The 16,978-nt window shown below is 43.7% G+C and overlaps 1 protein-coding gene across 1 annotated transcript; it reads left to right on the top strand.

Moving 5' to 3' along the window:
* Window positions 1–134: 134 nt before the first annotated feature.
* On the top strand, window positions 135–13,860 carry gng4 (G protein subunit gamma 4). The gene is made up of 3 exons (XM_076286540.1): window positions 135–522; window positions 5,377–5,484; window positions 13,570–13,860. The coding sequence occupies exons 2-3, from the start codon at window positions 5,386–5,388 to the stop codon at window positions 13,696–13,698; spliced, it is 228 nt and encodes a 75-aa protein (XP_076142655.1). The 5' UTR covers window positions 135–522; window positions 5,377–5,385; the 3' UTR covers window positions 13,699–13,860.
* Window positions 13,861–16,978: the final 3,118 nt, after the last annotated feature.

Raw genomic sequence — 16,978 nt, 5'->3', positions numbered from 1 at the left:
AAGCGCACGACTGCCATAACGCCAATTGCAAATGCGGCGGATGCCATTTTCGCCTTCTAGTAAACCACAGAAGCAGGCGTCCAAGCCCATAGGCAGATGAAACGCGCGCTCTTCGCCTTTTGTCATAAATACAGTAGTACCAGGTGGGGGAATAGGGGTTGTCCCTTGATGTCTGTACCATCTTGCACTGTATTTTCCGCGTCACAGTGAGGTCTCCCACATTTGGCACCCGCGTTTTCTTCAGGTCTGTCGACGGTGAGCCGTAGGGGGGGCACATCTCGACTGTTTCAGAATTGAGGGGACTATGCGTAGATGTACAACGTAAACTGGGGAAAGACTCGGCTCTGCGCGCGGTGAAAGAATCCTCGGTGTCATCAATATTCTGGTTTACACGGAGACCGGGCAGAGCCGGAGCAGCTGCGGGGTTTTCCTCCTTCTGAATTCTAATTTGACTACCTTTTGTAGGGTGGAGTCAACCCTGGTTTCTAAAAACCACACAGCCTAATCATTTGCACTCTTCAGGTAGGTTTATGTGTCTGTTATTCGTATGTTGTTTAGCAATTAAATGGGCGTGTGTGACCGCCTAGTCGTTATCATTATACAGGTTCATTTTAATTATTGAGGGACATTTCTCCTTCCATAAACATACAGCCTACAAGCTCTGTAACGTTTAAAATAATAAAAACGTATAGATGCAATCCTAAGCTCCTTACATGAGCTGTTATTCCCTGACAAATAATAGCTGATTTCCTGCTTGTTGCTACTTTCACAATGAAGCAAGGAATTGGATCATTTTTTTTTTACATGGATGGTTACTGTTGCAATGAACTTGCAACACACTATATGGACTGTGCCCAGTAATGTAACTGCGATCACAGCTCAAACCAGTATTTTCTAGTTTGCAAGTAATTCATTCAGGTCTTGGTTTCACCTGTAAATAGTAGCCTATATACACCATGTGCCATTCTTACCAGGGCTAACCCAGCCCAACGGGTTTGGGTTCTATCCAAGCATGCGCTCTCATTGTGCCAAAACGTTCGACAGAAACCTCCCTGAATGATATCTCTGACTGAACGGTTCTGTGTAAAGGCTATTTTAGACGAGTGGACAAGCATTTACTAGGCTGCTTTGAACGATGCTACGAGGGGAGGCCTGGGTGGGACATGTATTAGATTTTAGCTACAGACGGAGTGGCCTGTTGGCCAGCATATCATGCCAATTTATATCGTATAGACTATGCGTAATATATGCTTTTCCAAATTCATAATGTAGGCCAATATATTAGGTCTGATGAGCAACCGATTTAATGGACCATAATTCAATTTTAACAACAAGGAAGAATTACCGATGTAACCAAGGGAGACGGGGTTTATTGTCAGTGAGGCTACGACAAGTCTTCAGTACTCTGAAAGCTTTAAATATTTAAATTCTATAAATCAACCACATCCCACTCTAATTGAATGGTTTGACTACATTTGTATGTAGCTATTAGCAAGTTGGTTTATATGTAAATTCTGGGAACATGTTAATAGGATTGATTGATTATACTGTTATGTAATAGTATTATACCAGGTAATAAACCTAGACCCAGGGCTGTAGTGGAGGCTAAACGCAGTAAACTCACTTTATCCACCTCTGAAATTTCAGAAATAGAGTTTATCCGCCTCTTATTAGAGGTTACCCACCTCTCAAAAGAGTTTATTCAATTGCAACCTATAACATTCAAAAATCACACTGTATCCACATTCGCAATATGTACAGTCATCGAAACTTTAGGAACCATTTAATACCACTGGTATTGTTATAAACATTGGACAACAACCTCAACCATCATTAAAACATGTGCTGAATGCCTTTTTGAAAAATATGATACCAGTCCACCTTACCGTGATCAGAGAGTTAATAGTTTACCCACCTTTTTTTTACCACTACACCCCTTCCTATACCCCTTGACTCTAAAATGACCTGCTCACCATGGTTTGATGAGTTCCCTACACCTGTTTTCCCCCATGTGTTTCCCTTGTTACCTGTTTGCTTTAGACATTTCATGAAGAGAGCAACAAACAAAAGGAATTTTCAGAGTGATTTTCCATGGGAGAGGCAATTTTGTGGAGTTTAATTTTTTACCACACTATCTCGGTCTTAAACTTGGTGTCTGTTGTCTCAGGTTAAAAGGACACACAGTTTATTATGTTGGGAGCTGTCTGTTCCCATGCTTGTGTTCAGCTTTGTTCAGTCTTTTGGCTAGTGAAGTGACAGAAACAGTTTCTATTGTAACTATAATGGAAGAATTATTCAGCCTTGTTGATCAGTGATTCCGTCCTAAAATGCTTATTGTCCTTTCCTGTGCTAAACACCACAGTGAAGACTTTTTGAACTCGGCCTGTCCCACAGATGTGCAGCACAGAGAAATATTGCAGCTCTAAACACAGCAAGGCTTAGCGTAAATGCCTCCAAATACCCCCTGTAAGAAAAGCCAAACATGGCCATGGATAGCCGAGTGTGTCAACATAGGAGTTCTAATTTTGTTCACTAATTTGTTTTCTAGCACATTTTACTGTGCTGTCTTGGATGTTCTAAATGGTTTGTCCAAATACAGACGACAAAAGAAAGGTACAGGTTTAGAGTCAGCCTAATATGCAACTTCTTTGGCCTTGTGCATGGTACACAAAATCTGAGAAAAGTGAGTGCTATGCAGCTTATGTGATGATTTATGTTACAATATGTACAATGATGGACAGTTCTCTATTACTGCTCATATTGCGTGGTGCAATCGGTGGTTCCTGGTGAGAGTCTGGTTAACTGTGTGTCGAAGTGTCCTTGAACTAGACACCGGGCCCCAACACCTTCACACAACAGCCAATACTACCAAGCCCCAACACCTTCACACAACACCCAACACTACCAAGCCCCAACACCTTCACACAACAGCCAACACTACCAAGCCCCAACACCTTCACACAACACCCAACACTACCAAGCCCCAACACCTTCACACAACAGCCAACACTACCAAGCCCCAACACCTTCACACAGCAGCCAACACTACCAAGCCCCAACACCTTCACACAACAGCCAACACTACCAAGCCCCAACACCTTCACACAACAACCAACACTACCAAGCCCCAACACCTTCACACAACAGCCAACACTAACCAAGCCCCAACACCTTCACACAACAGCCAACACTAACCAAGCCCCAACACCTTCACACAACAACCAACACTACCAAGCCCCAACACCTTCACACAACACCCAACACTACCAAGCCCCAACACCTTCACACAACAGCCAACACTACCAAGCCCCAACACCTTCACACAGCAGCCAACACTACCAAGCCCCAGGGGCGCCGCTAGAGGGGACGGGGGTTGGGACGATTCTAAGGGCCCAGCACTGACAGGGGGCCCCCAGAGAACCCCCCCCAATAATACTATATTTTATCGGGGGGCCCAGAATCATTGTCTGTCATAGGACCCATATTATATCCATATTATAACCATGCTCCCTCACTGACTGCCTCTCTGACTTAAAATTATGGATGCAAAACAATTTTTCAAGCTCAACACAGACAAAACCGAAATTCTGCTGATTGGCCCTAAAAGCATCCTCACCAAATCTCCCCGTCTCACTCTCAACATTGATGGCTCACCTGTCCACTCTGTGACACTGTCACTCACTAAGACTGCTTTTTTTCACCTCCGTAACATTGCCCGCCTCCGACCCTTCCTCTCTGCTAGTGATGCACAGACTTTGGTTCACTCTTTCATTATGTCCCGTTTAGATTACTACAACTCACTTTTCCTTGGTCTCCCCACTAAAACCCTTCAAAGACTACAATATATTCAAAACTCTGCAGCCAGGCTCCTCACCCATACCAGACGATCAGCACACATCACCCCCATTCTCCATCAACTCCATTGGCTATCAGTTCCGTCCCGGATCAAATACAAAGTACTACTACTCACTTTCAAAGCCCTCCACAACCTTACTCCCCCCTACATCTGCGACCTCCTGACCCCTTACACTCCTTCCCGCTCACTCAGATCCTCTGACCAAAACCTCCTGGCTATCCCCCGCTCCAGACTCTCCACCCTGGGTGGCAGGTCTTTCAGTGCCTTGGCCCCCAAACTCTGGAACTCCCTCCCCCAACCTCTTCGTGCCTGTCCTTCTCTTCCTTTCTTCAAAGCACATCTCAAGACCTTTCTGTTTACAGTTTTTCTCAGTCGCTTTGGTGCTTTTTTCAGATCAGAATGAAAATTCTCATAACTATTAGTTCAACCTCCACAACATTTAGTCATTTGTGCACATCATAGTAGCAATTTCTCCTTCCTCTGAACAAATTGCAAATACTTTTGGACATGTATCAGTTGCTTTCATACAATTCTCTGCTGTTTTTTAACATTATCATTTGCTTATGTCATGTCAGTCAAAATGAACTATACTTATGAATGCTGAATAGTAGTTCCCAATAAAACTAATAGTCTTCATTTCATTGCTTGAGTCATTACATACAAAATTGTTGAACTAGTTATCAAATTCTGTCACAATGCTGTAGAATTGCAAAGAGCATACAGTAAAAATGTACGTATTCAGTGTCTTGTACTCACTCACCTAACTACAGCAATGTGTAACTTTACTGTAGTTTTCAAATGGCTGTACAAGTACTGTATAGTGCTGTCTTGAGCATGTTCAGGTAGTGTCACCGAGTTCTGACCTTTTTTGCATTGGAAAACACTGAGAGAACTGTCATAATGAAAACATGACAAAGCCATTTGACTATCTTGTTCATAAACGATGGTGTCAAGACTTCTCATTTTGATGACACTGACAGTTTCATTGACATGAATACCTGCTTTTGAGGAATGGACTATCCATTTTGAGCAAGTGACGTGCTTTTGCAGGTCATTCACTAGGTTTTGCAGTTTGCACTAATTGTTTTGAGAATTGCACTAACTGCTGTGCAAATGTTAATAGTGATGTGAGAAAAGCACCAAAGCGACTGAGAAAAACTGTAATGATCACTTCTCCTCCACACCCAACACATAGCTCCATACAGATAACTTGTCTTTGTTGTATTGTTTTGTTTGTTTGTTATTGTGTTTCCTTGGGCGACCTTGGGTTTGAGAAAGGCGCTATATAAAATAAACATATTATTATTATTATTATTATTATTATCTAGCAGTGCCCCTGCCAAGCCCAAACACCTTCTCTGAAGACCTTCTCTGTCCATCTCCCTGTGGTCATGAGGTAGATTTGAGGCATAAAAACGCAGAATGCTCTGGAAGCAGAAGAGAACACTTTATGAATGTGCTCATTTACTGTCCTCTTCATGCTCAAAGGATCATTTGTTTGTGTTCCTCACGACTTGCAGGAAACGACCATGAAGGACAGCATGGCCAACAACAGCACAGCCAGTATCTCTCAGGCCAGGAAAGCTGTGGAGCAGCTCAAGATGGAGGCCTGCATGGATAGGATAAAGGTACGTGTGTAGATTCTTCCGCATACGGTCCTTGGGCTGGCACTTTCTGTCTATTGCCCTATGGTGTATAGATGCCACCTCATACTGCCCTTTTACTGCCCTATGGTGTATATATGCCGCCACATACTGCCCTTTTACTGCCCTATGGTGTTTAGATGCCACCTCATACTGCCCTTTTACTGCACTACAGTGTATAGATGCCACCACATACTGCCCTTTTACTGCCCTATGCTGTTTAGATGCCACCTCATACTGCCCTTTTACTGCCCTACAGTGTATAGATGCCGCCACATACTGCCCTATGATGCTGTGCATCAGCATGGTTCCCAAGAACTTTTATATAACCGTTTTATGATATGCTTATCAGAGTAAAAGAAAAAAACACATTATAAACTCACAGACATACTATCTAAATAATCACCAAATGTATTTGATCGCTGTGACAATATAGGCCTACCCATTGTCCATAAATGAGGGTGTTTTATTTCAGTTCATGTCTCGCACAGCTGGTGTGAACTGACGTGGCCATGAAAAGAGCAGGTCAGAGACTGAGCATCACCCCCAGACAGACAGAGACTGCACATCAGCCAACATGGCCAGCATGAGCAGCAGCAAGCCCTGGCTGCTCTTAATGGAGCCGCTCAAGGCACCCGCAGCAGAGCACTGGGCAGGGGCACAGCTGGGCTGGACTGGACCTCGGAGGGGAGATGAGGGACAGAGAGAGAGAGAGAGAGAGAGACAGAGAGAGAGAGAGAGAGAGAGACAGAGAGAGAGAGAGAGAGAGAGGAGGAGAAAGACAAAGAGAGTGACAGCAGAAGAGAGAAACAGAGTGGAAGAGAGAAACAGAGTAGAAGAGAGAAACAGAGTAGAAGAGAGAAACAGAGTGGAAGACAGAGAGGGGGGGGGGTGGCTATGCTAGAGAGATTTCTCCACTCCACCACTCCCTCTATTTTTAATCTCCCTCGCAGATGGGGCATAAGATCGTTTTGCAGACGGTAGACATTTCCCCGAAAGAAATCAGACCCCCTCCACCCCCCCTCTCCTTCTTGACTTGCACTTTTTCATCTGGCTCTCCCCCCACTGAGACGTGTAGATGAATGCCATTGTCACTCGATAGCGGCGCGTTTTATGTGGTGATTGTCTTTGTAATAGCTGAAATGTGCTGAGCGCGGCGAGTGAAGACAGGGCCAGGAGGCGCGCTTCATTTGATCTCGCCTGCCTCGGCTTATTGTGATTTTATTTTATGTTATTTTATTCGGTTTTTTTGTTTTTTTTTTTTTTAAACTGGGGAGTGTGGAAGTCCTCACAACACACATCTCTTCTTCCTGTCTTTTTGGAGGAAGAACAAGACTAAGGTGGGGATAGAGAGAGAGAGTGGAAGAGATAGAGAGAGAGTGGAAGAGATATATATATATATATATATTGAGAGAGAGAGAGAGAGAGAGTCAGGTTTGTGTAAAAGTCTTGCCTCTGGACGTGGCTATTCTGCGTGTCTGATGAGCGTCCTCGAGACAGCGTTCCCGACGCGGCAGCAATCATCTGACCCGGTGTGGCTCTCGTGTGGTGTGGGAGCGCTCTGCCCCCCAGCGCCGGCCACTGTGTGCTGGGCTTTATGAGCTGTCCTGCAGGCCTAGCAGCCCTTGTCACAGACGCCCACCGCGCACAAAGCCTGTTTTCATCCCCAGCCCTTGTCTACAGAGCATAGATCTCTCCCTCTTCTCCTTCTCCTTCTCCTCTCTCTCTTTCTCTCCTCTCCAGTCTTCATCTCGCCATTACTGCATCTCTCACCACCTCTTCTACATCTCTGGACCCCCCCCCCCCCAACTCTCTCTCTCTTTTTTTTCTCTGTCTGACACACACACACACACACACAGACTGCCCCCTCACTTGATCCTCTCTCACCCTCTCCCTCCCTCTCTCCCTCCCTCTCTGTCTCTCTTTCTGTCTCTTTTTGTCTGTCTCTCTTGAGGCTGAATGAAAGTGAAAGTTCCAGTCAGTTTTAGCAAGGGTGTGTGTGTGTGTGTGTGTGTGTGTGTGTGTGTGTATGTGTGTGTGTATGTGTGTGTGTTTGTGTGTGTGTGTGTGTGTGTGTGTGTGTGTGTGTGTGTGTGTCTGTATGTATGTATGTGTGTGTGTGTGTGTGTGTGTGTGTGTATGTATGTGTGTGTGTGTGTGTGTGTGTGTGTGTGTTTGTGTGTGTGTGTGTGTGTGTGTGTGTGTGTGTGTGTGTGTCTGTATGTATGTATGTGTGTGTGTGTGTGTGTTGGGGGTGGGGGGGGGGGGGGGGGGGGTTAGTACACACAGCTTTTTTTGGTGCTTAATCCCTGTGAGCTTGCAGGGGGAGCTGAAGTCATTCTCACCCAGGAATCTGACCTCATCCGTGGGCAGCAGTTCAGGGACAACGCCTCCATCCGGCCTCATCCAGGCTCCAGCTCCAGCTCTCTGCTAATGTGCCACCACAACAAACCTCATTCCCTCAGAGAGAAGGGGGGGGGTTGAAAGGGTGGGGAGGAGTGTGTGTGGGGGGGTTGGCATAGCACAGGAACCACCACCCTTCTTCCTAATCTAATTAGGGGAGTTCTCCTGAGGCATGGGGCGGATGACCACAGCAGCGTGGAGAAGAGACTAGGAGATGAGAGAAGCCACGACTGGCTGGCTAGCTCACAGACTGAGTGATCTCATTACAGTTTTTCTCGATCGTTTTGATACCTGTGTCAACTCTGACAACACATTCTCAAAACAGTTAACACCCGTGTCACAAAATGACACATTTTGCTTGCAAACACTTTCTCAAAACACTTAAAACATGCAGCAAAAGCAAATCTTGCCTTCAAACACTACAACTTGTTGCCAATTCAAAAACACTCTTTAATCAATCATTACACACTTGACAACAAAATGCAAAATCTAGTTCTCAAAATGAGCATTTTGGCTATGTCTGTTCCATTACTTAGTCATTTTTCTGGTATCAGAAAAAAACTGTGAAAAGACAAAATTTACTGAATACTGTAAAAAAATAATTTATTAATTCCTCCCAAGATGTAACTGTCATTGACATGTAAGACATACAGCAAACACCTAGCAAGATACTGTAAATTTCATTGAACTACAACTTTCATCGAAATAAACCTACAGTAAACACCTTTTGTACTGTTTTCTCCACCAAATAGGCAATACAGTACAGTACTTTGTCTAAATGTGCATTACATCCATACTTGCAAATAGCTACACAAAACAGACATCTCTTATGTATAATGAATGATTGCTGATTGAAGAATTGTGCAAAGGAGTTTCACACAGGTGTATCAGAGATTTAGACTTATGCAAGGAATCTATACCAACTGTGAAAAGATGTTTTCCTTTTGTTTAGCATGGGAAAACCAATAGAGTTTGGGGCTTTTGAATGACATCTGTGCTAACTGTTTTGCAAAAGGGTGTGAGAAATGTGTGAACCCAATGAAAATGTGTGAACACATTCGCAAGAGATGACTTCTGCTGTGCAAAGAAAGTAGTCATGAAGACCAAGTGGGTTCCAGTTTACTTAAGCAGGTAAAAGCAATCGAGAAAAACTGTAATCCCTCAATCAAGGTGATCTGCGCTAATTAGTGGTCCACTCCTTCAGCAGGGTCTTATGTGCTGTAATTACACCGACTCGCCTCTGCCAGGGATGGATGACATCCGGCGCAGGCAGGCACACCACCGTCATGCCTCGGCTCCCTGGGCCACAGGAGCAAGTGCTCATCCCCAGAGTCTCTGTGTGTGTGTGCGTGTGTGTGTGTGCATGCCTGCCTGCGTGAGGGCGTGCGTGTGTGTGTGTGTGTGTGTGTGTGTGTGTGTGTGTGTGTGTGTGTGTGTGTGTGTGTGTGTGTGCGTGCCTGCCTGCCTGCGTGAGTGCTTGTGTGCGTGCGTGTTTGTGTGTGTTTATGTGTGCGTGTGTGTACAGTATGTGTGCGTGTCTGCGTGCCTGCCTGCCTGCGTGTGTGCGTGTGTGCATGCGTGTGTGTGTGTGTGTGTGTGTGTGTGTGTGTGTGTGTGTGTGTGTGTGTGTGTGTGTGTGTGCGTGCCTGCCTGCCTGCGTGAGTGCTTGTGTGCGTGCGTGTTTGTGTGTGTTTATGTGTGCGTGTGTGTACAGTATGTGTGCGTGTCTGCGTGCCTGCCTGCCTGCATGTGTGCGTGTGTGCATGCGTGCATGTGTGTGTGTGTGTGTATGTGCGTGCCTGGGTGGCTGGGGGAGGAGGGTGTTGTGCTTGAACTGGGATTCGCAGTACGTTAGAATCAGGCCAAGTTATTGCAACTCACGTTGCAACAGAGGAGTCTTATAATACCTGATGGTGACAGTTCCCTGTTTACACTGTTGGATGAATTAATTGGGAACGGAAGATCTGATTTCTCTTCATTTCTCCTTGAGCCCTTTAAAATTACTCACTTTTCTTGTGAGGGTCATTTTTACTTTCCAGGCATAAAAGCACATTGACTCTGTGTTTTGGAGAAATGGACCCTGTCTTTTTTATTCATGTTTCACGCTTAAGTTGTGCAAGGATGTAGCCTGTGTGGATTCTGTGGATTCTATATTCTTACTGAAGATTATGACATTTGGAGAGAGTACAGATCAAGTAGTAATGAATGCCAAAAGACATTTAAAGAGAGATTAATTTCACTTCATTTGATTTATATTTCACTTTGTTTTTATTTTTTATTTCACTGTTGGCAGCCATGCCCTCTCTCCCTCATTACACATCAAAGCCTGGGTGTGTCTCCCTTCTGACGAGGCCCTGGGGCACGAGTGATGGACAAAACAGGGTTGAGTGAGCAGCCACTGGGAGTCATAAGCCTCTGTAGTGTGTGTATGTGTGTGTGAGTGTGTGTGTGTGTGTGTCATGTGTGTATGGTGTGGTGTGTCGTGTGTGGAGTGGGTCATCAGTACCCAAGGGGGCCAGCTGGCACAATCTGCCCCCCCCCCATCCACACACACACACACACACACACACATCCAGAGCCCCAGACTCGTCTCGTGTGCAGCTGCTTCTGGTCCCTCTTCACTGGGCAAGCCTCTGCCTAAACTCCCCCTGCCTTGGCAGCCTTGGCTGGGCCACATCCAGCCAGACCAGCAGGCTGTCCTCATCCATGGACAAAACTACAGTAATCCCCACTAAATCACCCCGCATGCCCATGCATGAGCCTGAAAATATATTGTGCCTTTCTTACTGAGCGTGGCTAAACGTGCCCAGCATACTGCCACATGCTCTACTCAAAGTGCGGAACGAATGGACAGGCTATTTTTCAATCAGCCAAACGGACCACTGTTAACAGAATGAATAATTGATTAATTAATATGAAGCACCAATGCTGTGCACTGTGTTATCCATAATTCATGATTTTTAAAAAAAAAACTAAGACTGTCTGTGTGCATTTATAGAGCACAGAACCTAGAATACCTCCTCCTCATCATCCTCATCTTCCTCCTCCCTCAGTGTTTTTTTCTCTCTGTCCGTCTGTGTGTTGTCCTTGTCTGTTTGCGTGCACTAGTTTATCTTGATTTGCCGGAGAGGCCGGGCAGGGCTGGGGCTGGGGCTGCTTGAGTGAGCATTGAAGCTACTGCTAACCGCTTGTGCTGAGGGCACGACACCAACTGTGCACCCGCTGCAACTCCCACTGCAACTCCCACTGCAACCAGTGGCTCAGGCGCGGCAAGCATGATGTCAGCACTATGTCACATCCACGCTGCCCGCCCTTGTACTTTTTGTGCACCCCCGCCCCCCCACACACACACACACACACACACACACATGCATACACACACATACACAATTGCACACACATACTGTACGCACACACACGTGTGTGTGTGTAATTTCAGTTCATACTCAGGGTATATGTATTATTCATGATATTCCTTCATCATTGCACAATGTTCTTTATTAAGGTTAATTATCATCGATTGAGATACACATTCAGTTTTATACGTAATGTATTTTTTTTCAATTATTATATTGTATTGTAACATGGGAAGTAGCTGCAAAATTGTGTTGTATATAGTATAGTCATCAATAAGGTACCTCATAGTTCTTGGAAATCTGAAAATTAGTTATAACAATAAAACAATATCAATAAATACAATTGGATCATTTAGAAGGAATTACAGTAATTGTAAGTAAAAAGCTAGACTTACATCTTAAAAATAGGTAAGATGTCAAAGTTTCACTGTTGCTATTTCAGCGAAGAGGGGGGAAGGGTCTGCTATGCCCTCTCCAGGGGTCTGGGTAGGGAAAGTGACCCTGGTGTGTGTAGACCAGGGGGTATGGGTGTGACACCAATGTGTGTGAGGAGGATATGTGTGTGTGTGTGTGTGTGTGTTAGTCGTGTGTTTGTGTGCGTTAGTCGGGTGTGTGTGTGTGTGTGTTAGTTCATGTTGAGTGTGTGTATGTGAGTATAGGAAAGCCGGGCGGGGGGTCATGGGTGGTCCTTCCTGAACTGTGTAACTGAATCACTGAATGATTGATGTGCTTGCTTGTGTGAGTGCTGAGGTAGAACTGTGACGTGAGAGCTGGAGTGAAGGTCGGTGTTTTACAGTTTTTTTATAACTGTTGACACACATTTTCAAAACTCTACACACAAAACCCACAAAATGCAAAATGCCTCAAATCACCAGCAAAATGAAACAACATTCAAAATGTCATCAACACATTTCTAAAGCAAACATTCGCCTCACATTATAAACACTTCTGTCATAATATGACATTTTGGATATACCATACACACTGTTGCTCAAAACCCAAAGATCTTCTTTCTTTCATGGGCTTCTATGTATATTTCCATACAAGAGTGAAAGTCAGAGAGAAGTTGAAATACACAGTAAACATGTAAGCAATATTGAAACCAAACATAGTGATTTATATTCATAGGCCTATAGACCCTGCAGAAATGAACATGTGCTTTCCAAAGGCATTTCCGGAGGCACAGAAAACAACATTGAACATTGAGGACAAAACACAAGTTTTACGTAAAGTTGAATTCATTTTCATTTTTAAGGGAAATGAATAAACACTGTGACTCTCTTGTTTTCTTTCTCTCTCTCTGTCTTTCTTTCTCACTGTGTGAATTTATAGAAATGTGTGTGTGTGTGTGTGTGTGTGTGTGTGTGTGTGTCTATATCCACAGGGGGGTGATTGTCAATTTGTGTTTCTGTGTCGTTCAGTCTGTAATGTGTGTCTTTATCTTGTGGTGTGTGTGTGTGTGTGTGTGTGTGTGTGTGTGTGTGTGTGTGTGTGTGTTTGCCTATGTCTGGGAAGGAGATGGTTGTCCTAATTACTGTGTTTAGAGTGGTTATCAGACTGTGCCTATCCTACAGGGCTCAAGCACCAGCTCTGCTCGTTGTGCCAGGAGCTGTGGGCAGCGTTACACCCATACCCAATCATCAAGCCTCCCATTCCTCGTAATCTTATCCACTACTAAGGTGTAAACACCCAAAGTGGAGCTGAATACTTTCAAACGCAAAACAGCCAATGCAGGCTGTTATTATATTTAAGGCATCATTGCAAATACGGTTCTTCTCGTATGAGAGGCATGTACGCACTGAGAAAATGGCTAGTCTTTCAGCGTCGTTGTGTTAACCTTGGGGTATTTACTGACGACCACAAGTCAGTTTGTCTTACAAAGCGAGTGCGGTTATGGCCATGCTAATCTAGCTTTGTATTGCCTTGGATAAAAATCTGCTTGGATACACAGGTCAGCTTTTTCAGCAATGTTTCTAGGCAGTTTGAGCTGAGTGATGTTGTCTGAGTGTTTTCCCATTCATATAGGGCAACTAAATATTATCTGGGAAAATTTTAATTAAGAATTTAATTATTGGGATGATCCAATCAGAACACTAGGAACCAGCCATGTGATTACCCGGCAACATAGCTCGAAAAGTTGACCCGTGTTGCATCAATCATCCTAACTGGAGTGAAAAAACATCCCAAAGTGTCCCACACAAATACTAACACACACACACACACATGCACACACACACACACACACACACACACACACACACACACACACACAGCCTCACTGCCATCTCCTTGCCTGTGTGCTGGTGTGTAGGTGTCCAAAGCGGCGGCGGACCTGATGGCCTACTGTGACGCGCACATACGGGAGGACCCTCTCATCGTGCCCGTGCCGGCCTCGGAGAACCCCTTCCGGGAGAAGAAGTTCTTCTGCACCATCCTCTGAGAGCGGCGGCAGGGCGCAACTGCCCACACGCACACATACACTCCACCCTGAGGAGAGGAAAGGAGAGGAGAGGAGACATATTTTTGCTGCTGGCACCAGCGTCCTGCTGGTTGGCTTAAGCTTACCAGGTCGCTGCCCAGGCACTTGACTAGGCCGGCCTACCCTGGCTATAGGGGCTGCGGGTGGTTGTTTGGGGGGGGGGGGGGGGCGGTTGGGTGAGGGGTGATGGGAATGGGGGATTTGGCTGTGGATCTGGCAACCCCTTCAGTTTCTCATGTCTCTTTTAAAGGCGTGGTCAGTTGTTTGTGTCGTGAAAAAAAAAATTGAAATGCTTCTAGACCTACAATAATGACTTATATCAGAAGGACAATAGTTGGCAATTGTTCCTATGATTTCTATGCATGTTAATGCTTTGTTTGAGGTGGTTTTTTATTGTATTTGTTGAGCATTTAGAAGGTCCAGACAAACAAATGTCTAAAAACAGAGGAGCAAAGTACAGCATCAAGTGCAGACAACAATGGAGAATAATGTTTTTGATTTATAAAATCATCAGAGTTATGTCATTATTGTAAGTGCAGAAGCATTTGATTTTATTTTACAACAAATACTACTTACTTTGCCTTTAATTGGTGTGTTATAGCTTCATATTTAGAGAGCTGCCTTGCTCATTGCTTATGAGATGAGAGTCTTTTTTTGTAAATTATCCTTCTGTTTTTCTTTCTGATTGCTAGACGTTTACATGCCTCAGGAAAAAATGCTAACCAAACACTGATTACATTAATGTGTTAGCACTGTACCTATTTCATCTGAATTGGTATTACATTCAGAAGTGAATAACCTACACCATCTCCCATTTCTGACAATGCAGCTGAATGAGTTTCCCTTTAGTTAAAACCCTGGCATACATGCTCATTGAAATAATAACATTTGATAAATTACGAAGGACGGAATGGCAATATCGTACAATACTATTTGCCTATATGACAAAATGGTCAGGTATTAAATAACTGATTATTTATCTGGATATCATGCAAAATGTGCCAATATTTAATTGACATTAATCATGAATCGTGAAATGTAAATTTCCATCCATCAGGAGGGTTATTCTGTACTATACTGTATTATCTCTTGAATACTGCATCATCATAAGGGCATAGCTTGATTGCTTTACATGTTCTTTGGCTGCCCGAGTGCTTTATTTTTATTGTAAATGTGTATGTAAAAAGATGACATTTCATTCCAGTGTGTGTACATGTGTTGAGATGAAGGTGGGGGAGTTGGGTAGGGACCCTGTGCAGACCCAGGACATGGCATGAAGGCAGACTGTGCCCCATCTGCCATGCGGAGGCTCGTGAGCTTCACAGGGGCATGGGCACAGTGCAGCGTAGTGCAGTGCGTCCCCTCCAGAATATCCCTCTGATGTTACACACACAGGCACAAGAGAACACATTCACGCTCGCTTTCAGACGCTGCCCCAACACACACACACACACACACACACACACACATACACAAACACTCACATGTCTGGTATTCCGCAATTCATCACTTGTTTGGTTTTCTTTAACACCTCACCACTGTTTCCGTCCCTCTTCTAACTTTCTCTGTTGCCTTATAATATTTACTGGGCATGTTTGTTGAATGGCTGGATTTTTTTGTTAATGTTTTCTTTTGTTTTGATTTCCTTTCTTGGTCGGAGTGATTTTGTTTGTTTCTTCCTTTTTTCTGCCTGTCCTGAACGGAGCTGGACTGAATTGAATTGAAATGAATTGACATGAAGTATGAGGCCTTTGATTGTAAAGCCAAACCAAAGGCCAGTTTCCCCCATACGGCTCTCATACTGCTCCCCCAGCCAGGAAGAGACTGGATCACACGAAGAGCGTGGTATCAGTGCCAATTACTGTGACAACAGCGTATCTTCGACTCTGTTACTTCACAGTCTTTTAAAAAAAAAAAAAAAAATCTTATTTCATCACAAGCACAATGTCAATTATGTCCTTTAGGCCTACACTGATGTAATTTAGGCTGGGCCTCCTTCAACCCATAATTTTCTCTGTATATGTAATGCACATCACTAAGTAGGATGTCATATCACATGTGATGTGTTTCAGTAATTTCTTCTGTACTTAGGTTTGACTAATTTAAAGTATTAGATACATTAGGTAGAGAATTACTTTTTTGTGGAGCAATTTACTGATTGAGTGTTGTCCCTGAATCCTCTTTTTATTCAGAATGTAAGATTTGGAAGGGTGTCACAAATGCTTTGCTTGACATGTTTAATATCTTTGTTTAATTTTGATCTTGGTATACTTTCATACCTTTCCGATTTTACCTATGATGATACAGCCATCAGAACTGGCCAATACAAGGCACTGAAAAGGTGAACGAATTTAAGTGAATAGTGCCTGAATCACAGAATAATGCTTGAGACCTTCAGTGTTCTTGCCAAACCCTCTGGGGCATGCACACCTGTCTCAATAAACTTGAGCAAGATGGATGATTTCATACCTTATTGAGATATGTTAACCTTTGTATAGCAGAAAAGTAATTTGCATGTACTTAAACCCCCGTAAATAATCTAGAAAAGTAAGAAACCTTGTGATGAAAACACTTGCCTTTTAAGTATATGGTTTATTGGTGCTTGTCTGCACTTTTCTCTTGTAGAAGTCTGGATGTGTAGACAATGTGCAGCTGTACAAATTAATAACTTCATTATTAAAGTTTATTGCTTAAGTACTATAATGTCTTATAAATAACAGAAAGAAATAAAAACCATTCAACCAAGACATGTTTTCCCTGGTAGAGCTATGAGTCGGTTAATGTCACAAATTAAAATGGTTCGATAGAGACACCTTGTGGCCAATAGAACCCCACTTATTTGTTGTTTGATTAATGCAGAAAATCTAAAATTGCGAGAATATAAACAACTCGGGGTTTAATAATGTTGAGAATGAATGTTTACATTAACGTTTATATTATAACCTCAATATGTTGATTGTAGGCCTATATTTTAGCCTATAGCCTTTTAGCCTATTAAAATCGTAAAGACATAGATAGGGTACCGCGTGGTAGCCTATGACAGTTAGTTTTTCTTCATTTTTATTTACTATTATCACAAGTAAAATGAGTCATATTATACAAACTGTCGAGTGGAATGCCATCTTGCCCCATTATCGAATCTCAAAGTACTTCATTTCCCAGAAGGGCATGCAAACCACGCCTCTTCAAGATCATTGGTTGAATACGAATCGTCATCAACCCTCATCGCTTTCAGGAGCAG

Source organism: Alosa pseudoharengus, unplaced genomic scaffold (assembly GCF_046254945.1).
Source record: "Alosa pseudoharengus isolate Yale_2024_CS ecotype anadromous, Long Island Sound unplaced genomic scaffold, YU_APseudo_1.1 YU_APseudo_1.1_scf_15, whole genome shotgun sequence".
Taxonomy (NCBI): domain Eukaryota; kingdom Metazoa; phylum Chordata; class Actinopteri; order Clupeiformes; family Clupeidae; genus Alosa; species Alosa pseudoharengus.
Note: the sequence above shows the minus strand (reverse complement) of the source record. Positions and strands in the feature narration are given on the sequence as shown.

Bases quoted from the DNA above. Each gene is read 5' to 3' on its own strand.
- gng4 (XM_076286540.1), top strand. From the start codon at position 5,386: ATGAAGGACAGCATGGCCAACAACAGCACAGCCAGTATCTCTCAGGCC. The intron at 5,485-13,569 runs GTACGTGTGTAG...GCTGGTGTGTAG, and splicing joins CCTGCATGGATAGGATAAAG to GTGTCCAAAGCGGCGGCGGA.